This window comes from Cavia porcellus, unplaced genomic scaffold (assembly GCF_034190915.1).
Source record: "Cavia porcellus strain 051 isolate PalLab524CR breed Dunkin Hartley unplaced genomic scaffold, mCavPor4.1 scaffold_1, whole genome shotgun sequence".
NCBI classification, from domain to species: Eukaryota; Metazoa; Chordata; class Mammalia; order Rodentia; family Caviidae; genus Cavia; species Cavia porcellus.
This window is the reverse complement of record NW_026947484.1, coordinates 82741266-82761324: the sequence shown is the minus strand read 5'-3', so window position 1 is coordinate 82761324 and position 20059 is coordinate 82741266. Positions and strand designations below refer to the sequence as shown.

The following is a 20059-nucleotide window of genomic DNA, read 5'->3' as shown; positions in this document are numbered from 1 at the left end:
TGGATGTGCCCACAGGTAAAGGGAAGAAATAAAAAAGGCTTGCAGTAAATTCACAGGGTCCTAGGAAAGTACAAGAGGTCAATCAAGCAAGAAGAAAGATGAGACTGGCTTTATAAGAAAAAGGCTAAGACCAGATCCCAGGCATCTTCTTCTTGCTTAGGACATGAAATTTCTACCCAGCAGACTGGCTGGTTAGAAAAATGATCAGCAGACAACTTAAATATATAAGCTTCAACTAAATAAAAATTTCTAAAAGCTTCAAGCACGACCATTTCATGGAACATACTAAGGAAAACAGATTCTTTCATAATGCTATTTAAATAGGATTTCTGATTTATTTTTGCAGGAAAAATCTATTGAAAAGCATACCATATAACTGATTATATACACCTTCAAAAATATTTCCTGTCAGAAAGTTCTAAGAAACTATTGATGTTCAGAATGTCATTTCCAATCAGAGAAGAAAGACATTATGCAAGGGCTCCATCAGATAAAAGAAATGGTTGTGGTATTTTACAGATTAGTGTGCAGGCTAAGGTTGTGAAGGCCAAATTTTCTTTAACATGAACCAAGCAGAAATAAACAGTGCTCAAAAAAAAAAAAAAAGAAAAGAAAAGATGGGGCCCTCTCACCTTTAAAATTTCTTAGAGCCAGTTAAGATATGAGGATGGTTACAGAAATTCTACAAAAGCATAATAAGCTCCTGGGAATCAAAACATCCACGTATTTTAAGCACATGTCCATATGCAACAGCCTGTTAAATTCTTCCAGCAGTGTGAGATGGTTGTTAGTATGAACAGATTATGTAACTGAGGAACAATCAAGCGCCTTCTCCAAGACCTCAGAGAGGGCGAGAGGCAGCCTGGAGCAGTGCTCTCCTCTGACATGAGTACTCAGCATCACTGCCCAGGAGAAAGAGTGAGAAAGGGAAGCAAGGAGAAATTACACTAACGAGGACAGACTAGCAGAATTCAGGCCACTGCTAAAAGTTTTACGTTCTTCTTTTTAAAATCTCATTAATTGAATACTTCTGCTCTAGATATCTCTCAAGACACTTCCACATAAGAACTGGTTTAATTTCTCCAAGATACACAGTGTTGGATTCACAACGTGAATCTGGTGTATAACCAGTGAGGAAGATATAGAGTGTATAACCACATATACACACACTCTGTGATAAATTGTAAAAATGACTGCAAAGTTCCCTCCTGTTATCTTCTGCAATGTGATTTTGTAGTTCCATCAGGTGTTGGAGTCTATTTCTCACCCTGTGCATCTGTCTACACTGTGGTTTAGCTTGCTTCGGCCAGAAGAATACATCAGAAGAAATGGTTTGCCAACACAAAGTTTTGTGCCAAAGAAGCTTTGTACACTTCTGTATTCACTATGGGCTTAGACCCCACCTTTGAACCAACCTGAATTATCCTGTGGGCAGAAGGGAGATTACACTGACCACGGGGAGGGGCGGTGCCCACACATATGAGAGAACCTAGCTAAGATGAGAAAAGCTGTTCTGCCACTGAGCACAGATGTATGAGGCAGCCCAGCCTGGAAAAGAATATCTATGCAGTTACACCTAGCCCAAAGTGATGATCTACAGGATCATTAGTGAAAGAATTATCACTGGTTTAAGCCACTAGTGCTAAGAGAGTTTACAAATAGATACACATGCCCACAAAATGGAATACAAGAAAAAAAATACTATATACAACCTTTTAACAACAGTCTTATTAAAAATGGCAGTGCTATTTATATAATGGTGCTTGTATACACTGCTAATAAAAGGACACAGTAATGAAATAAAACTCATTAAAGGCATTTCATAAAGGGTAAGTTACAGAGGCGAAAACAGGTAATTTTTTAGTGATCTAACCTGACACAGAGTCTAACATAAATACTAAGAGCGGACTATATGCTGCACTCTCAAATGTCATTTCAGCTGCTTGCGTTCTGACAGAGAGTAGAAAGCAGTTAGCCTCTAAGCCAGATCTCAGAGGAAAGAAGCTCTGTGTGGCAGAGTAAGGAAGATTTCCTGGATAAGCATTCTTATAATCAGACCTGCAAGGCTAACGTGTGTCCACACCTTGAAGGCGGCTCACCACAGGATGAGTCACTGGCAGAGATGCCTTTTGGCAAGAATTCCCAACTGAGCTCTCCATCTAAATAAGAAGATTAAGAAAGGTTATAAATCCAAATACAACAACATACACAAAAGCTCAGAGAGCCAGTAAGGATGAACAGGTAAAGGAAACTAACATAGCAGATGAATATGCCCAAAATCTTATTTTTGTATGTATTTCTCTCTCAACTTTGTTATTTCTCACTAATAATTTGAGAGAATACTATTATTCTATTTCTTCAAGGAATTCATCTTACAAAAACTCCTATAAAGACTCCTATTAATTTATTACAGACTGTTCTTTTACCAAACTTATGTAGCACAAGCCACTAATCTAAACTTGCTCGGTAATAATGAAAACTTCATAAAATGAAAGCTAGACAAAAAATCTTACCAGAAAAAAACTTAAATCCCTGGGCATCCATGAAGAAATAATTGCTGTTACAGCATAAGTGCACATGCAGACTCATAAAAATGTCACAAATACTTAATTTGCTACAATGTCTTTTTGTTCACATGTTGTTATGGCTTGTATCTAGTTGCCACCTCCCCTACCACCACCTGCCAAGTCTCATACAGTCATAGGTAGGGCTTTTTGGAGGTGGCTGGAGCTAATGTTTGTCCTGCGAGAATCAAGGATGTGATGCTGGAATTGATTCACCGTGTGATGTTAGGATTAAGGGTGGGTAGCCTGGGTAAAATAAAAGGATGGGTAGGTAAAATAAAAAGAAAGAGGCTTGTCACTTGCTTGTTACTTGCCATCTGCCTGCCCTGCTTTGCCATGAACCATTTCTCCTGGGTGATGGCTCCTCTACCAAACCACCCTGCCTTGGAGCCAGCTGATTATGGACTGAAACAAACTGAAAGTGAAATAACATTTCCCTGAAATAAAAAAAATTAACTAAGACACATGTACGTCTATTTCCCATAGTTTTTAAATCAAAAGCATATAATATGGTGAGAGATGCTGATATGCAGTTTCCTAGAAGATTCAAGGTCTTATTCACTTTAATGTCTGAAGAAGTATAATAAACATAATATATGGAGGAAAAAAAAATAATCCTTTTCCATCTGAACCATGAGCTCACTTCAGAGGTCCTACTCAGGATGTGAAGAGGACTAGGGAGAAATATCTTAAATGCAACTGAATATTTGTTTAATTGTGCTAATGTAGGAACCTTGCAACAGAAAGGCGCCACCTGCTACATATTCAGCATGGTAAGGAACTACATACAGAACAGAGACAAAAGTTCATGTCAGTTACCCTGGCAGAGCTGGTAGCAGCTCACACTAAGCTGCAACTGACAAGAGTTTCTCTTTGAGTCACATCCAATCTCATTAGTTGTTGGAGAACATGCCAGACCCTGGAAGCTCTGCCTTGGGCTTTGCTCTTTCAGAAGTTCTTCAGAATCCTTAGGAGGCAACAGTGACATCTGCCAAGAATTACAGATTCAACATAATCCCAATCATTTCCAGCAAGATGTGTGTGTGTGCATGTGCATGTGTGCACACAAATGTGCGCACACATCTGCATGTGTTCAGGAACTACAAACTGATTCTCACATTGATTTTTTTTAAAAGCAATTAGAGAAAAATAAATGATGTAGAGAACTTTATAAGATAAAAAGAAAAGATTTATTCGACAACAAGATGATATGACAATTTATTTTAAATAATCTCTGCTAGAATATTTGCAATGGGAAGAAGGGAATATAGGGTATACAAGATGTACTCCTCTTGCTTTTAATGACTTGTGATTATCATTTATAGCTGGTGAATGCATTAGAAGTAGCTAAAATGATGCAAAAATTTTCTCAGCAAAACAGGCAAATTAATAGTTTAGTATGTCTTCTGTACCACCAGTAAGGAAATCAAGGTAAGCATGAAATCACGAAACTAACTCAAATCACAGTCTCAGATTAGAAAAAAGATTAGTGGGGCTGGAGGTTTAGCTCAGCGGCATAAGCGCCTGCCTTGCAAGCAGGCAGTCGTGAGTTCAATCCCTGGTACCGATAAAAAGGAAAAAAGACAAAAAAAAAAAAAAAAAAAAGATTAGTAAAACTACACAGTCTAAAAGAAGTACCATGTGCCCTGACACTGATGATCTGAAGTTCTGAGTCTTACTGAGATGCATATGTAAAACAAAAAGAGCAAATGAAATGAATGTATGAAAATGTACCATACACTATGAAAGAAATCACACTGATGTTAGCTATTATTTTTTAAATTCTTATTTACATTAATATACTGCATCCAGCAAAAATTGGTGGTTACCTTGAGCAGGAGACAAAATTAGGATTTAAGCAGCACTGTGCTATAAAGACATATTGCTTGTATTTGAGAGAGTGAGACCACACAACCTTTCTAGGTTTCTCTGAATTTCAGGAACTTCCTTTTATTTCCTATGTTGGGGAAAGGCCTCCCTGGTCCTCAAGGATGGCCAAGCAGAGGAAATAATTCTTTTTTTTTTTTTGTTTTGTTTTTTTCCTGGTACTAGGGATTGAACTCATGACCTCGTGCTTGCCAGGCAGGCACTTAAGCCGCTGAGCCAAATTCTCAGCCCTGAGGAAATAATTCTTAAAGGATTCTGTTGCTCACAAAGAGTTTACTCCTCCCTGCCTTCTGTTTAAAGTGAAGGCTTGAGTAGGTGAACCAAGTAATGGCTTAAGAAAAAAAGATTAAATGGGGTTTTATTGAAAAATATTAGAAACAAATTTCTTATCTCCCAAGGTACTGCTAAGTCAAGACAGGATGTATGATTCCTCACAATGAAAACAGGCCAACTTCACCCACCAAATGTCAAGAAACTGTCTACTTTTTCTAGAAAGGAAAGAAGCATTGATCTGTATTTTGAGAAATGTGCCATACTTCAAGACATTCCCAGTAATTCAAGGAAGGGCAGGACAATAAAGTTGGGGGATCCCCAGGCTTTTTAAATTAACCCAGGGTTTTGTGTTCGTTGTTTGTCAATAGTGAGCAAATAACATGATCTTAAGACAATAGTCTTTTAGATAGAATTGTTGGGAATTATTTCATTTAATTGGCTTTTCTAATGCTTGCAGTTAATAGTCTTAAAAGTTATACTGTGATTATAAATCTATGGGTTTCATTATGACTATGGTATCTAATAATTATTGTTTTCTACAGTGAAGGAATTGAAGGCCTAGCCTTTTGCACTTTACATGATCTGGGGATATCAAAAGCCCTTTGCTGTCATGTGTCTGCTCACACTCACCATTTATGTCTTTCTGCTGTATCCATGGTGTTCAACTCTAATACCAGCATTAAAACATGGGATTATGGTCACTATTTAATTTTCTTAACAAGCTATCTGACATTACCACATGCCTTCATTACTAACCCCCAAAAAGTACAAATTGCTAAGAACCTTGGAATTTTCTAGGAACTGAGAAACACTAATTCTAGGGGGGAAATATAAGCATTTTACATGAAAACACACCTTAGTTAGCAATACTAAAAAGAAAAATAAAGGACACAGAACAAGTCGTTCTTGGAATGAAAGAATTGATTTTTCCCTCTTAGCTGATCCCTGGAAATGACAAGCATTAAGGGTTACACGTATGTACACATCTAGTACTAAAAGGGAAACTAAAATTTTAAATAAAAACCTGCCAAGACCAAGTGGACATGTCCAAACCAACCTGATAATAAAACATTCCTTCCTTTGTGTTAGCTTAACTAATGACCTTGCAATGTAACTTAAAATGTAATAGGACATTTCTTCGCTATAAAAGTCTCAAATCCCCACATGTGGGGCTCTGCCTCTTTGGAGAGGCCCACCCATATCATAAACTCTTTTCTAAACCTCCCTGGTGCTGTTTCTTCCCATGTTTGGTCTGTTTTCTGCAACATTTCAACTGACCCTTCATAGTGGGCCCCGAGTCTGCTGACTGGCTTTAGGTTCTACATGCAAGCTACAGTGAAAATGACAGAGACAAGTACAAAAATCAACTACTCTTGCCAAGATGCTGATTTTTGGGGTGAACTCTTTAAAAACCTTGGGTTAATAGGCAGATTTCACAATGCTGGAATGAAAAGTTTTGCAATATTCTTTCTGTGAAGCCACATTATTCCACATAGAATTAAAACAATAATTCAAAAGAGATGAAGACCTGTAAATTTTATAAAAAGTTTTATTTTGTTACAATGGCAGTCAAGTTAATGATTTGTAATTTTCTGGAAGCACTTCTATTTAACAAGTTATTATTCTAGCATATGAAACATTTAACAATGAAAAAAATGTGGAAATATTGCTCTGATTGTTTTATTTGTAATCAACTAGAGAGGTATTTCTTTCATTGTAGTTAAACAATCAGGTTTTTATTAATTATTCCAGGCACCCTTAGAGATTTCAGAGCAGATAAAATTTCCTGAGTTTTTGTCACTGAGGATAACAAGACTTATGAGCAGAGCAGCTGTTTCCAGGATACAGCAAAACAGCCCTGCTCTAGAAAAACGTTCCAAGTGGTTTCCCAAGCTAAAGTACACTCAATCCCATGAGCCATGCCACAAGTTTTCACTTCAGAAAACAGAATTTAAAAAGAATTATGACAGCATCCTCTCTTCCTTGAATGTTTTGTATTGAATAATAGAAATTATTGATATTCAATTTTAACTTAAAAACAGAAATTTCACATGCATGTAGTATGCATCATCAGAGCTCATCGGTGTATGTCAGGGCCCTAACACTTGGGTAATTCTCTCAATGAAACCGCAGTGATATTCACAGAAGCAAGCAGCAAAGAGACTGAGCAGTAATCTCAATGCAGCACTGCCTGATTTCTTTGACTATATTACACTCCCAAATGCCTTCAAATCCTGAGCTGCTCCAGCATGATACTTCATATATCTAGATTTATCAGAGAAGTCTAAGCAATTTTCTAGACTTTGCATTTTAGCAATAGAAGCACATCAGATACTTAATTGATTATTTTCCATTAGTACAGTTTAGAGTTCAACTATTTTTATAATAATCTTTCCAAAATTATTTTAAAGTTCCTGCCTTCTATATTAGACTATAAGGAGCTACTGTGAACCTCAGTCCACCCTTCTGCCTAGGACCAGAGGACTCATTTCTCCAGATACTGGGAGTGTTACTTGGTAACATTTCTCAGCATCAGCCCTCCCTAGAAATTATCTTTAGCTGGAGTCAGTCATCTCAGGAAAGCAAGCACCCTTTTCCAGGGGCAGCATTCATCTGGCTAGGCTGATGAAGAATCACAGCCCTAAGCCCCAGGGCCTTTACAGCTTTAGAGCTGCCTACCAACCCAGATGAGGCCTCTGTTGAGATCTCATTGGGCTTCAGTTTCTCCTTCTATCTAAACCCACTTCCTTCTCTTTCCTTATTTTATGTTTCCTTCCCTTCCCCAGAAGCACCTCCCAATAAGCTTTCCGCCTCACATGCCGCTTCCCAGGGTAACTGCTACACCATCCCACACACAGGACTTCCTGGCTGGGCCATGACAGTACATGGCATGGGCCTCTCAAGTGATTCGAGGGAGCTTTTCTCCTTCTCATCAGACTATCAGTTCCTTTTCTTACCTTATCTTGCTTCCATGCTTCTCCTTCACTTCTTATAGATGCTGGTATGCTCAGATCTCCCTGCTTTTTTATTTTTACTTTGCCAAATTAATCAGCATAGTTGAACATTATTTATAAATACATATAGGCTCTGAATTAAGACACAGAAAGATGTTTTATGATTAAAGGACGTATACTGTTATGTGCCATATGTTTAGGTAGCTTTAGGATGTGCTTCACATAGTTGAGCTACTGAACCAGACATCTGATAATCAAAGCATGTACTGGGTGTCTGTTAATATTTCTACATAAAGAACTTGAGGCCTCAGTTCCGAGACAGCTTCAGATGGCTTTATTTCAGGGCCTTTACCAGGGCATTAGACAATAAAAATTGTCTCTATGCAGAACAAAAACGATGCCCCACACAACACGTGTACTACCATTTTGCAGTTAATTCAGATATTTCTAGGAAATACATCTGAAATAATGTTCTTTTACTAAATCACATTACAGTTTAAGATATCAGAGCTGGGGGAAAGGTTCTATTCTAAAGGTACAGACAGATTGTTTTTCTCAGTGACCTGGAAAATGATCCTGCTCTCTGCCCTCAAATAAGGATGTGAACTACTATCCTGACTGATTCAAGAGCTGACAACTTGCAAAACTATCCTTAAATGGACAGGCTTAGATTGTTAAGAGTAAATTCTTTTAGAATAGAGATATAAACTCTATACAAAGAATAAATGTAGCTTAGAGGTAGAGCACTTGCCAAGCATGCATAAGGCCGTAGGTTCAATCCTCAGTTCTATAAAATAAGAAGCATCTAGACAGCAATAAGATAAGGCTTTCATTTGGATCCAGCACTAGCCAAAGTGGTGTAGACCATGCTGTAACGGATATTCTGCAAAGTAATGGTGGGGAGGAGAAACATCACTCCAAGGAATTCAGACTCTGTTTTGTCCCCATGGCCTCCGATCATATTTTATATCCTTGGGTGATTAAAATTGAGGCCTCCAATCAAAGCATCTGCTGTCTCTGCCCACAAATTCAAAAATCTTTTAAAACACTCTAGCATCAAAAGTGGGACTGGACCAAAGACAGATACTAAGTAGGCAGATTTTGGAAGGGATCTGGAAAAGGAGAAAGGACAGAAGGATAAGCTGAGGGAGATACTGTAGAAGCAGAAGAGTTTCCAACATGGGGCTGTGTAGGTCACTGTGGGAAGGGCTTGATATCAGTGGGACTTTTCCTCTATATCCTGCAGCCAGAAAGCACAGTGGAGGATGACTTTATGCCCACTAAACAAATGGCTAAAGAATCCCCATCAACTACATTAAGAGAATGTTTTCAATGGCTTTATCTGATGAAGTGAACAAGGAGAAAAAGACTGCTTCCAAACATGAATATTCTGAAATGCTCATGTTAAATCTTGCTCATCTCAGATTACAAGATAAAAACATGAAAAAAATTATCAAACAACGCAAGCACAAACTGTTCTTTTTTATGAACTGGTTAATCTTCTGTTATTTTGTTTTGAGATTTTTGTAACATTTTTATTTTTTCATTTTAAAATTTAAAAATAAATATTGCTTTCTCATACAAATCTGACTTTCTAACCAGGGGGATAAATGGACCAAGATCTCAACAAAATACTGATAGAAAAGTGAGAGGTTTCTTTTTTTAAATGTACGCTAGATTTGAGGTTAATCAATTCAGGTCTGCATCTTTTCTTTTCTTTTCTTTTTCCCTTCCCTTCCCCTTCCCTTTCTTTATGCTTGGCACAAGTTCTTTACTCTATATATTTGCTTTGGTCAAAATTTTGTCCTAAGTTTTCAACAATATCTGTGCAAACTTAGCAGTCCATTTGGAAACAAGCTTATGTATGACACAAGTTATATTCGAATACCAGAGAATTATGTGTAAGTATGAGAAGAAAGAGTATAACTGTTCATAACAAACTTTACTGATGAAAATATTATGAGAATGTCAAAAAAACCCAACAAAATATTAGTGAGAATGTCAAAAGAAAAACAACAACTAGAACTGTCCTATCATCAGCAAAACATAGAAACAGCCAGGATTTGAAGGACATAGGTAAGAATTTGAGGAAATTGATAACATTTAAGTCAGTTTATGTGAGCATTGGCTGGAATCTGTTCCCTTTATGAAAAGATAAACAGAAACAAAAGGGAGATTACAGCCATGGCATTAAGCTGTTGAACTAAGAGAGGGAAATTAAAAAGGAAATAAAATCGTTTTACTCCCAGAGTTGTGTATAATGTAGCAACACAGTCAGAGCAAAGCTGTCTGGCATTAGAAGACTTAGCTATAAACAAAACTTTCACTTCCAATTAATTCTCAACTAGATGTATTGAAGTTGCCTCTCTTTCCCTTCTCCCCATATCTAATTTACATGGTTTTGTAAGGCTATCTTGAAAATGTCTCCAAAATTCAGTGCTCAGTCCAGCAGCATATATACTAAAATGTCTCCAAAAATCAGGACATTTCTCCTCATTTCAGGATGTGGTCATTGTGGAAGTCCAGGTCCCCATCTGTCACCTGTACTAGTGCACCAGCTTCCATCCAACGCCTGCCAAGGCCTAAACGAGAACTGACATTGGATAACTTTTTTTTTGTACCAGGGATTGAACTCATGATCTCACACTTGTCAGACAAGCACTTACGCTGCTGAGCTAAACCCTTGGCCCCTTTTTATTTTTTTTGTACCAGGGATCAAACTCTCACCCTCGTGCTTGCCAGACAGGCGCTTACGCTGCTGAGCTAAATCCCTGGTCCTGAGAACTGACATTTGAGATACCAGATAACATTAAAAAAAAAATGCTGACAAAAACATTAAAATTTAGGTTAAGATAACAGGTATAAGCTGTGTTCTTCCATCTTTATAAAATTTTAAAGTTATGAATGTTTTTTCAATTACCTTTCTAACCACAAAGTGTACTACTAGCTTATGAAACAGTGCACTGCAATAAATCTGACAGATTTTGTATCATTATCCAATTTTTTTATACCCCAAACTCAGTAACACTGAATAAGCTGGTATATTTTAAGTAATTTATGACAATAAAAGATTAGTTTAATTTGCCTCAAGCTGATCCTTAACAGCAAATGCTGGAGAAATAAAAAAATAAAAAAATCAGAACCCTATGTGATTAAAAAATGGATATTATATTGAAGCACTACTGGACTTGTACTTCGTTTATCCTAAGAGATACAGGCTTCCTCCTCTATCCTATAAAAAAGCTGGGTAAGAGTTCCAAGTTAGACTGCATTTTATTTTATTCTTTTCACTGCTACGATTCAGCAATTGCCCACTACTTTCAAAAATGAAGGCCTAGTTGAGAACACAGACAAACTGCAGTCCTTACTTTAAGAGGCACAGCCCCTCATAAGAAACAGGATGAACAGGAATTTGTTTATGTTTTAAAAAAGAAAGAACATTTAGTGCAATAGGGGTAGTCACAAGGCTCCCAGATTTTATGAATTCTCTTCCTAGTTCCCATTTTGGCAGAAGAATCCATATGTGGCAACTAATTGAAGATGAATGGATAAGAAATAGCTACCAAAGATACATTTCAGAAATCCAGTAATAATAGTACTTTCCCCTACAGAACTCAAAGACAATTTACAAACACTCAATTTTTTTCTTTAAAAGTGAAAGCTGTCACATACAATGTGTAAATTATATCATATTTTCTCTACTATTTACAAATGTGCTAAACATAAAGTAGATCTGTAGGAACAGCTGTTTCTAAATTACCTCAAAGTCAAATATTTTCATCACCTATGAAACTCATTAGTAACCTAAACCTGACAGAACCACTCATCAGAATTTAGAAGAACAAGTCCTGATTAAAAACATGGATCTCTGTCATAGCAACTTGGATACAATCAGCAGTAACCTCCAGAGCTTTAGAATTTTAAAGTGGGAGTGTATGATTCCAAGAAAAGCTGCAGACTGACAGCTCTAGTATCATTCAAGTTTGAAGTTAGAAATTGAACAAATATTAGAGTATGGGCTGAAGAGGCATTTATATTCCAGTACCCGCTGCTTACGACCTGCATCTATGTGAGCATGAAAAAGGACTTCAGTTTCTTATTCTTGAAACAGGAAAAACACCACCGTGTGGCCTCACTGCACATGAGATTGAGCACCAGCAGCAGAAGTAAAAGAAAGAGTAGTACTGTAGCTTTTCATTTTTGAGTCTTGCAAACTGAAAACAACACAGTGAGATGTGGTCCCATGTTTTATAGAGGAGGAGTCTGAAGCTGAGAGAACTTGTACCAGGTCGCAAAGCTTTTATTAGTATACTCAGGTGTGAACACCAACCACCCTAACTCCAGAAGACACGATCGTGTTCACACCCCAAAACATACTCACCTCTAACCTCTAACAAGGTAATGCTGTGGAATGCATTCTTGTACATTGTATGGCAAAGCACCACAGTGACGTAATCTGTAATTTTTGTATAAGTTGCTAAAATATATTTTCTGCAAATACATACTATTGTCAGCAAGAACACGTCAGTTCAGGATCCTAAGGGAAAGGCATGAATGAATATGCAACTTGTGACAGATATGATGGTGACATCATTTTGTACATTTGGATATCCACGTATATCTACATAGAGTCCCAAACTATAAATGTCAAACATGTCTCAAGACACCAATGGAAACTGTTGAAATCATTACAAGGAGCTTGGAGATTTGCGGTGTATAGCTCAGGACTCCAATAGCCAATATTGATGACTCAGCAAGCTGCTCCTAAGAGGTTATAAGAGACAAGTGGAACATTTTAAGCCATAAATAGCCTGTGGTCAAGTCTCCTAGAGATGACGAGCAGAAAGTTAGCAAACTGACCATCTATACAGTGCTGCAGCTTCCACTTTGGTAGCAGAAAAATGATAGTGAATTGGTAAGCTAATAAAGGCATATCAACTATTTCTATACTGTCATGTACCAAGCACAGGTAAACTGAGGTACAGTTTAATTCAATGTATTTGGTTTCAAATACTATTTTCTCAGAGATAAACTCAGATCTAATTGAAATGGAAAAAAATATATTCTCTCTATACTTCTCTTCTACTTTTATATTTTCCCTGACTCTCTTCTGCCAGGCCTCTGTGCTGCCTCACTTACCTCATTTCAGGTAGTAAAAAAGACTTCCAAAAGCTAGAGACACTTTCTGTCTACTTTTACAATATTACTGCTCTTTATTTATTTTTTTTTTTTTTTTATCGGTACCAAGGATCGAACTCACGACTACGCACTTGCAGGCAGGCGTTTATGCTGCTGAGCTAAATCCCCAACCCCTGCTCTTTATTTTTTTTTCCAGGAAAGACCAAATAAGATCCAAGACCACAAGTGCAACTGCATAGACTGGTTCACTGTACCATCTCAGGTGCTACTTTTCATACCACTTCACTCCAGGAAATGATCTCCCCACACCCTGGGTATATGCAATGCACAATCTGTGCGACTATAGTCATCAGCTCTGTACAAAAATCCCAAACCAGAATGAACAGAAAAGCATTTTACTCTTTCATCTACTCATTCCACTCAATCAATACATATTGTCTAGGGTACCCTAGACAAACACCTATAAATAATAATGTGCAATCCCCATCCTCAATGAACTTGCATGTACATGTCAACAAGTAACACAACAGAGCAACGCATCAGAGGCCTTGGAAGGGTACAGAGCGAGTCAAGATGCAAGCCAGTCTTACCACATTTGGGTTGACCTTGTGTCGGAAGCAGGTGATGTTCACCACATAAGGCCAGTCATCAGGTTCCATGAGTACTCCTGCAGCATGGGCACAGGTGACATGGAAGGAAGCTGGACAACGGCCATAGGAGCACTGGATGCAGGCTCCAGAGACCTTCTTAACCCGGTGTCTGCAGAACATGCATTTCTGGAGGGATAAAACAGAGGAAAACATCAATTCGCACTCTGTAACTCAGCCAATTTCCACACTTCAAAGAATAATAGCTGTTAGAGAAGAAAAAACTGATTACATCAACAAGTCCTGACCCTCCAGGGGCCTGAGCAGCAAGAGCATATGTGGCAATATAGTCTGCTCACTTTAAAGGAAACACATTTCTACAGTCACACACCACCAGGCATGAGCCTGTAATAGTTCTTGTGCTTAGGAAAGCCAAATTCTTTTGCATGCAATCCTCCCAGCAGAGAGTTCAGAAAAAGGCCCAAGGGTGCTTCTGTGACTCACCCATGAATGCCAAAGCTACTTCTGCTTCACCTCCACATGGGAAGCTTTTCTATACACATCAATAGACAGAATATGGGCTCAGAAGACAGACACAGATACTCCTGAATTAAATGAAGTCTTTCACAATAGGCAAAATGACAGGCAACAATTTTCATTTACAAAGAAATGGAAAGTGTTAAATGGCCCAATATGGAAACTAGGGGCTCAAGTGTTTAATAATCTGAATCTGAACACTTCATGACTAACAGAAAAATTTGCCTCCCAAAGTGAGAAAATGGAAAATCACCCCAAAGGGCATAATTTTCTTAAACATTTATAGCTGACAGTGCCTGGGGAAGAGAAAATAAAAACAGCAATAATCATTATCACAATCTGAAAATTAAATTGCATACAACTAGTCCTAAACATGATCAGTACATTTGTTATGATAGGAAAAAAAATCAAACAATTTCACTAAACAAAAAATTTGAGTACTAATACTTGAGAATTAGGGAAAAACAGTTGTAGAATGGCACAGGGTCAGGCTTGGAAAGCAGAGAAAACAGAGTGATCAACAAAGCTCAATTTTTCATTCCTACTGATTAAGAAATGTCTACGACTTGATCAGATGTTACTGCTACTGCTCTTCTTTTATAGGCACATTTCTTCCTGAGACCAAAAAAAGTACTTAAAGTCAATGCCTGTTGGAGACTGTGATATTTTATCACAGTCCTGCAAGAATCAATGTGCACTTAACTTCTAACTCCTCCTCTTTGCCCTCACATCTGATCACCAACTCAGTCTTCTAGAGTCTATCCTTGATCTTACTCTGATCTTTCCCTGCTCATCTGTAACAACTGCCACTGCCTCCATCCAGTGTCTTGCCTAGCACAGAAACAGCTTCTAATTGGTCTCTTAAACCCTTTATTACATTTCACTTCAATTTGTCTTCACCAGGGCTGCCAGGGTGATCTCTTTATTATAACATAAATACCATGTCAACCCCCTACCCTAGGTTAATACCCTTCAATGGTTTCTCTTTATTGATAAGTAATTCCAGGAAGGGGGAAAAATAGGGGGTGGAGACAAAGGAACAGTGTGGGACAAAAGAGCAAATCTAATAAAAGGCCCTTCATGGGTATAACTAGAGCAATCTTTATTTATTTATTTATTTATTTATTTTTGTCTTTTTCCTTTTTATCGGTACCGGGGATCGAACTCACAACTGCCTGCTTGCAAGGCAGGCGCTTATGCCACTGAGCTAAATCCCCAGCCCCAACTAGAGCAATCTTATTTCTCAGTAGTTTTTGCAAGAGCCTTAACCTGCACGTACTTATCTCATTTCCCCATATATTCAGATTCAATGTTTAATTACACATTTTTAAGTGGAAGTTGAAGATGTGGCTTACTGATTTAAAAACTAAAATGCATGCCCATACATACTGAGAGAAAAAACTAGAGAACTAAAATAAGGTGAACATAATTTCCTTAACAATATTACTTAATATTCATCTTGGTATTTCTGGAAATCTTGCTGTTTTAATCCACCCATGATACTTTTTGATATTTTTGTCAATTCTAATCATTTGAGTTATGATGGCAGATATAATAGGAAAAAAATCTCATCAGGAGCCCAAGGCATAACTGGACATTTTAACAGCATAATTATACAACAAAGATGTCAACTGTGTAAGTTCAGGTATGACAGATGTATTTTCCTAGTTATATAGGATCTTTTAAGAGTAGGAAAAACTGTAGTGACTTAGCTAAGTAAAGAATCTCACTAAACAAAGGACCTTTAATCAAAGGAGAAGAGAGAGACAGACAGCCAAGACAGACAAGAGAGACAGACAGAGAGAGATAGACAGAAAGGCAGACAGACAGAGAGATATGTGAAGCCAGTGAGGATATTGGAATCAAAGAATAGACATGTCTTTTCCCAGGATGACCAGAAATGAAGATGGGTAGAGAATTTTGTTTTAAGCATCACATGGGTTCTTGCAGAAATGGAAATCCTGCACCTAATCAAGGAAGCCATGAGGAATGTATCCTGTAGTACACTCCATTTTCATTTGCTTGCTGTTCTCCACATTGGCTAAAACAGCTGTGAAAATATGACTAGTCAACTAAACCTAATTCAGTGGATTAAAGACATGTAAACACGAAACACTCTCAAGAAAGTTACAATGAAGCAGGTGCTATGCAGGAAGTAAGGCCAAAAATAATATGTGGAACCAGAATGACTGGTGTCATGACATGTTCTTAGGGCAACAAAGGGAGGAAGGTTTGGAAGAAAAGCAAAGACTAAGGAGATCAAGATAGTATACTCAGCCTCTGCTACCACCTAAACCTTAAATAAATGTACAGGGAAAGAATAAACCCATAATATCACTAACAAACAAGAAAGAGAGTCATCAGATGGTTAATAGGTATAGAGGTATAGCTGGATAGGAAGAATAACTTTTAATACTCTACAGCATAATAACATAACAATGGCTGACAATTAAATGATTATCTCAAAATAGCTAACAGAAAGGATTTCAAATGTTCCTAACACAAAGAGATATGTCTGACGTGATAGTTAAGGCAGTCACTTACTCTGACAGTTATTCATTATATACATACATTAAAATGTTAAACTGAATCCCATGTACAATTACTACGTGTGAATTAAAAATAAAAATATATTTAAAAATACAAGAAGAAGAGAGAGCCATCAAAAGACCAGAAAAAAAAAGTATGTAATTCCTAGATCATGGAAAACAGACAGAACTAGATTAACAGAGAAAGTGGACAAGCGCTAACCCTAAATAAGAATCAAAAGCTACCAACGGAGTAAGAATAGTTGCCACTCCAAAAGCCTCAAGCCTACTTCAAAGCACAAACCTACAATTAAAAGAGGAAGAAATTCTTGATGAACAAGAGGCAATTGCTTCATGGTGAAAGGCAGTCACTCAGAATGCTCTTTACATAGTGCGTCTAAAGTTTCTTACATACTCTAGGAGTTTATAAGCATTGCTGTGAAGGTTTTCTCTCTCCCTGAGAGGGCAAACAGAAAAAAAAAAAAAAAGCCCTGAGGTAACCTCAACTTCCTCAAGGTAGGAAAAATGAGTGTTTGGCTGGGGAGGTGAATGAGAGAGAAAGGTAAGAGGGCACTGGATTCCAGAAAGCTGATAATTCAGCAAAACAAATTTTTAAAAAACTTATTAATTAGTAGCTTCTCAAGGACAGTTCTGGCAAGGCCAATCCCAAGAATAAAAGGAACTACCTAAAAGACAAGCTATCCATTGGTGGGCTGGCCTCACAGCCTACCCTGTCTCCAAGCATCACCAGCAAGCAGAAGCCAAACCTTGTTTGGCTTCTGAAAGGGCATTCTCCAACAAGAAAAGTAGATTTTCATTTGTGCTAAGGAATGACAAAGTACACACTAGCATGCAACTAAACTATAAACACTTATGAACTCAAAAACATTTCAGAAAAGTCAAGGTCATAAAAGAACTGATATGATTAATAAATAGCAGAATAACAATTAAATCAGGTAAGTACAAACAAGATTAAGTTTAAAATAGTCATGTTACATATCATGATAGATGCCAAAACCAGAAACAATAAAAAACAATCAAATACCATAAATGTATAAGTATTATTGAAAATCAAGATGTGGTTAATAACACTAAGTAGATACCACCTACAAGATCCAAATTTGCAACCAGAAGGTAAAACCTATAGATTGTACTTAAGAAGATCAAAATAAAGGAAGACACAAATGCTAAGAACACAAATGCTAAGCAACATAGCAAAAAGATCAGACATCCTGCATCTTAGAAGAATAAAAAAAGAGAAAATAGTAGAAACTTTCAAATTAAAGCCTCAATAGGTAAGATTAATAATTTTTAAAATATTTAAGCACATTCTAGACACCTGTTAGAACTTAAAAAGAAAATCCTAAAACCTGGCAGAAAGGAAAAGTGAAAAATCATTACTATCAAGATCTTTACTCTACCTGAGTCTATGCTAAGACAAGGAAATGATGTCTTCCAACTTCTGAAGAAAATTAAATCTAGTTTATATCCAGCCTAATTATCATTCTAGAGTAAGGTTAATACAGACTTCCTGTTTTGTTTTGAATATAAGGATTAGAAATGTACATGATGTGAGGAGCAACACAAATGCTAAATATGTAATAAATATAAATGAATATTAACTTTCTAAATAATAATATTAAAGACTAGAATTTTAAATAAATTTAATACATGACACTTGCAGTGCTATAGAGGAAGTGAAACATGAACTTCAAAATATTCTTCTGATGCTCTTGAATTGTCCAAGAAAAGTGTAAATGTGTCAATTAATAGTGTCAAAAAAATAAAAAATAATCCAAACAGATAAGAAAGGAAGGAAGCAAACAGGAGGGAGTCAAAGGAAAGCACATTATAAACTGGTAGAACTAAATCCCAATATATATTTTATGTCAAATGTAAACAGACTAAACTTCAACACACTCTATGGTCTATGGGCAAAAGTGTCCATTTATAAATATTCAAGACTTGTGGGCCATTCCCAGTTGCAATTACTCAGCTCTCCCACTATGATGCAAAAGCAGCTCTGGATAATACATAGGTGTGATTGTATTCTAATTGCATTTAAAACGCTAGGGATATGACTTAGTAGGGCCCTGCTATAGGCCACAAGCACATATTTGCAGCTAGTAAGCTGTGAAATCATTGATCTAGTATTTATACTCTGGCAGCAGGTGGGGTAAAGTTTCTCTCTGATTGGGAGAGAAACTCTTAGGAAGCCATGGAAATACTGAAGCAAAGTATGATGAAGATCTGGACTATTAAGAATGTGTGGCTCTGAATAGAAGGAAAGTAAAATATGAGTGTTTTTTCTTTTTTTTTTTTTTTTTTTAGCTCATTGCCCTTTGCTGACAGAGATTCTCTATCTTCCTGTAAATAGAACTCACTCAAGGTCAGAGCTGGACAGTCTGTCTCATGTCTGCTACAGCTGCCTGAAGTCTTAAAATGGATGGGATGGAGGATGCAGAAGGATAGTGCTTAGGGACAGTAAGATTATAGGACATTTTTAAGTAGAGAAAGTTCAGAAAGGTAGGGCCACTCTTCCTGCTCATTGATTGAGATGCCAGTGGCCCCTGGGAATGAGGGAGAAACTTCTTAATTCAGAAAATTCAAGAAACCAAATGAAGCAGCCTGGAGAACCTTGGATGCTTTTATGAAAATGTCAAGGAGGAGCTGACTTCCAGGGAAAGCAACACAGCAAAGCAGCAAAATGCTGATAGAGGTGACACAGCACTGTGACTTTAAGGTATCATTTTCATATTTTCTCAGGAAGGAGAACTGGTACTGCTTAGTCAGTGAGCGCTGAATTAAACTGGATCCTTCAAATAAGTAGATTTTAGACAAGCTTCATAATCTGATTCACTGTTTCCTCAACAGTGACAAAAGAGCCCTGTAGCAGCCTCCAACCTTAGGGGTGGTACAGCACAGATCAGAAAGTGTCCAGAAGCCTAGCTCAAACTCAGAAGGTTGGTCCACACACAGAGTTTCAGGACCTCTGGATGTGTCCAATGAATTTGCATTTCTAACAAGTGACACTGATGCTCTTGATTCATTCACCACAAATTGGGAACAACTGAGTTAAAGGATTAAAAGTTAAATGTCAATTATTCTGAAACACTTTGGTATGAAGGAATTCAGAAAGTGCAGATTTTTTCCCCTACCTATTCTACAGTGTCAAGGGCTGAGAGACCCCTCAGGCAAGTCTGATTTATGCAGCACTGCACTTTCTTGGAGGAGTGGATTTCCATACTTATTCTGATGGCATAGACCATTAAGGCTACTAATGGATGGAGGAAGTAATGAAGTATCTGGCAATGAGGCTGTGTATGTCATTAGGTTTCCTTGAGCATACTGCTTGGCAAAGGGCATCAGGAAATGATGAGCTGTGAAGGAGCTGGAGGTTCAAAGAACATCTCTTTGCATTTTTTCTATTAATATGATTTATAATACAATTTTGTTGTTCTATCAGTTTTATAATTCTTTATCTTCCAAAAAAACAGAAAAGTAATTCTAAGACAGGTACACATGATTTTTATTTTAATTATTATTTCTCCATCAGATATATGGCAAGCTAATGATATTAACATGTTAGC

General features: G+C 37.3%; 1 protein-coding gene across 4 annotated transcripts in view; it reads right to left on the bottom strand.

The window, feature by feature from the left end:
• Kdm4c (lysine demethylase 4C) overlaps positions 1-20059 on the bottom strand; it is a 354968-nt gene that overhangs the window by 42122 nt on the left and 292787 nt on the right. For all 4 annotated transcript variants that reach the window (XM_013155087.3, XM_003472256.5, XM_023566045.2 and 1 more), the window contains exon 18: positions 13408-13593. In XM_013155087.3, coding sequence (XP_013010541.1) covers positions 13408-13593 — 186 coding nt within the window. The remainder of the gene's footprint in view (positions 1-13407; positions 13594-20059) is intronic.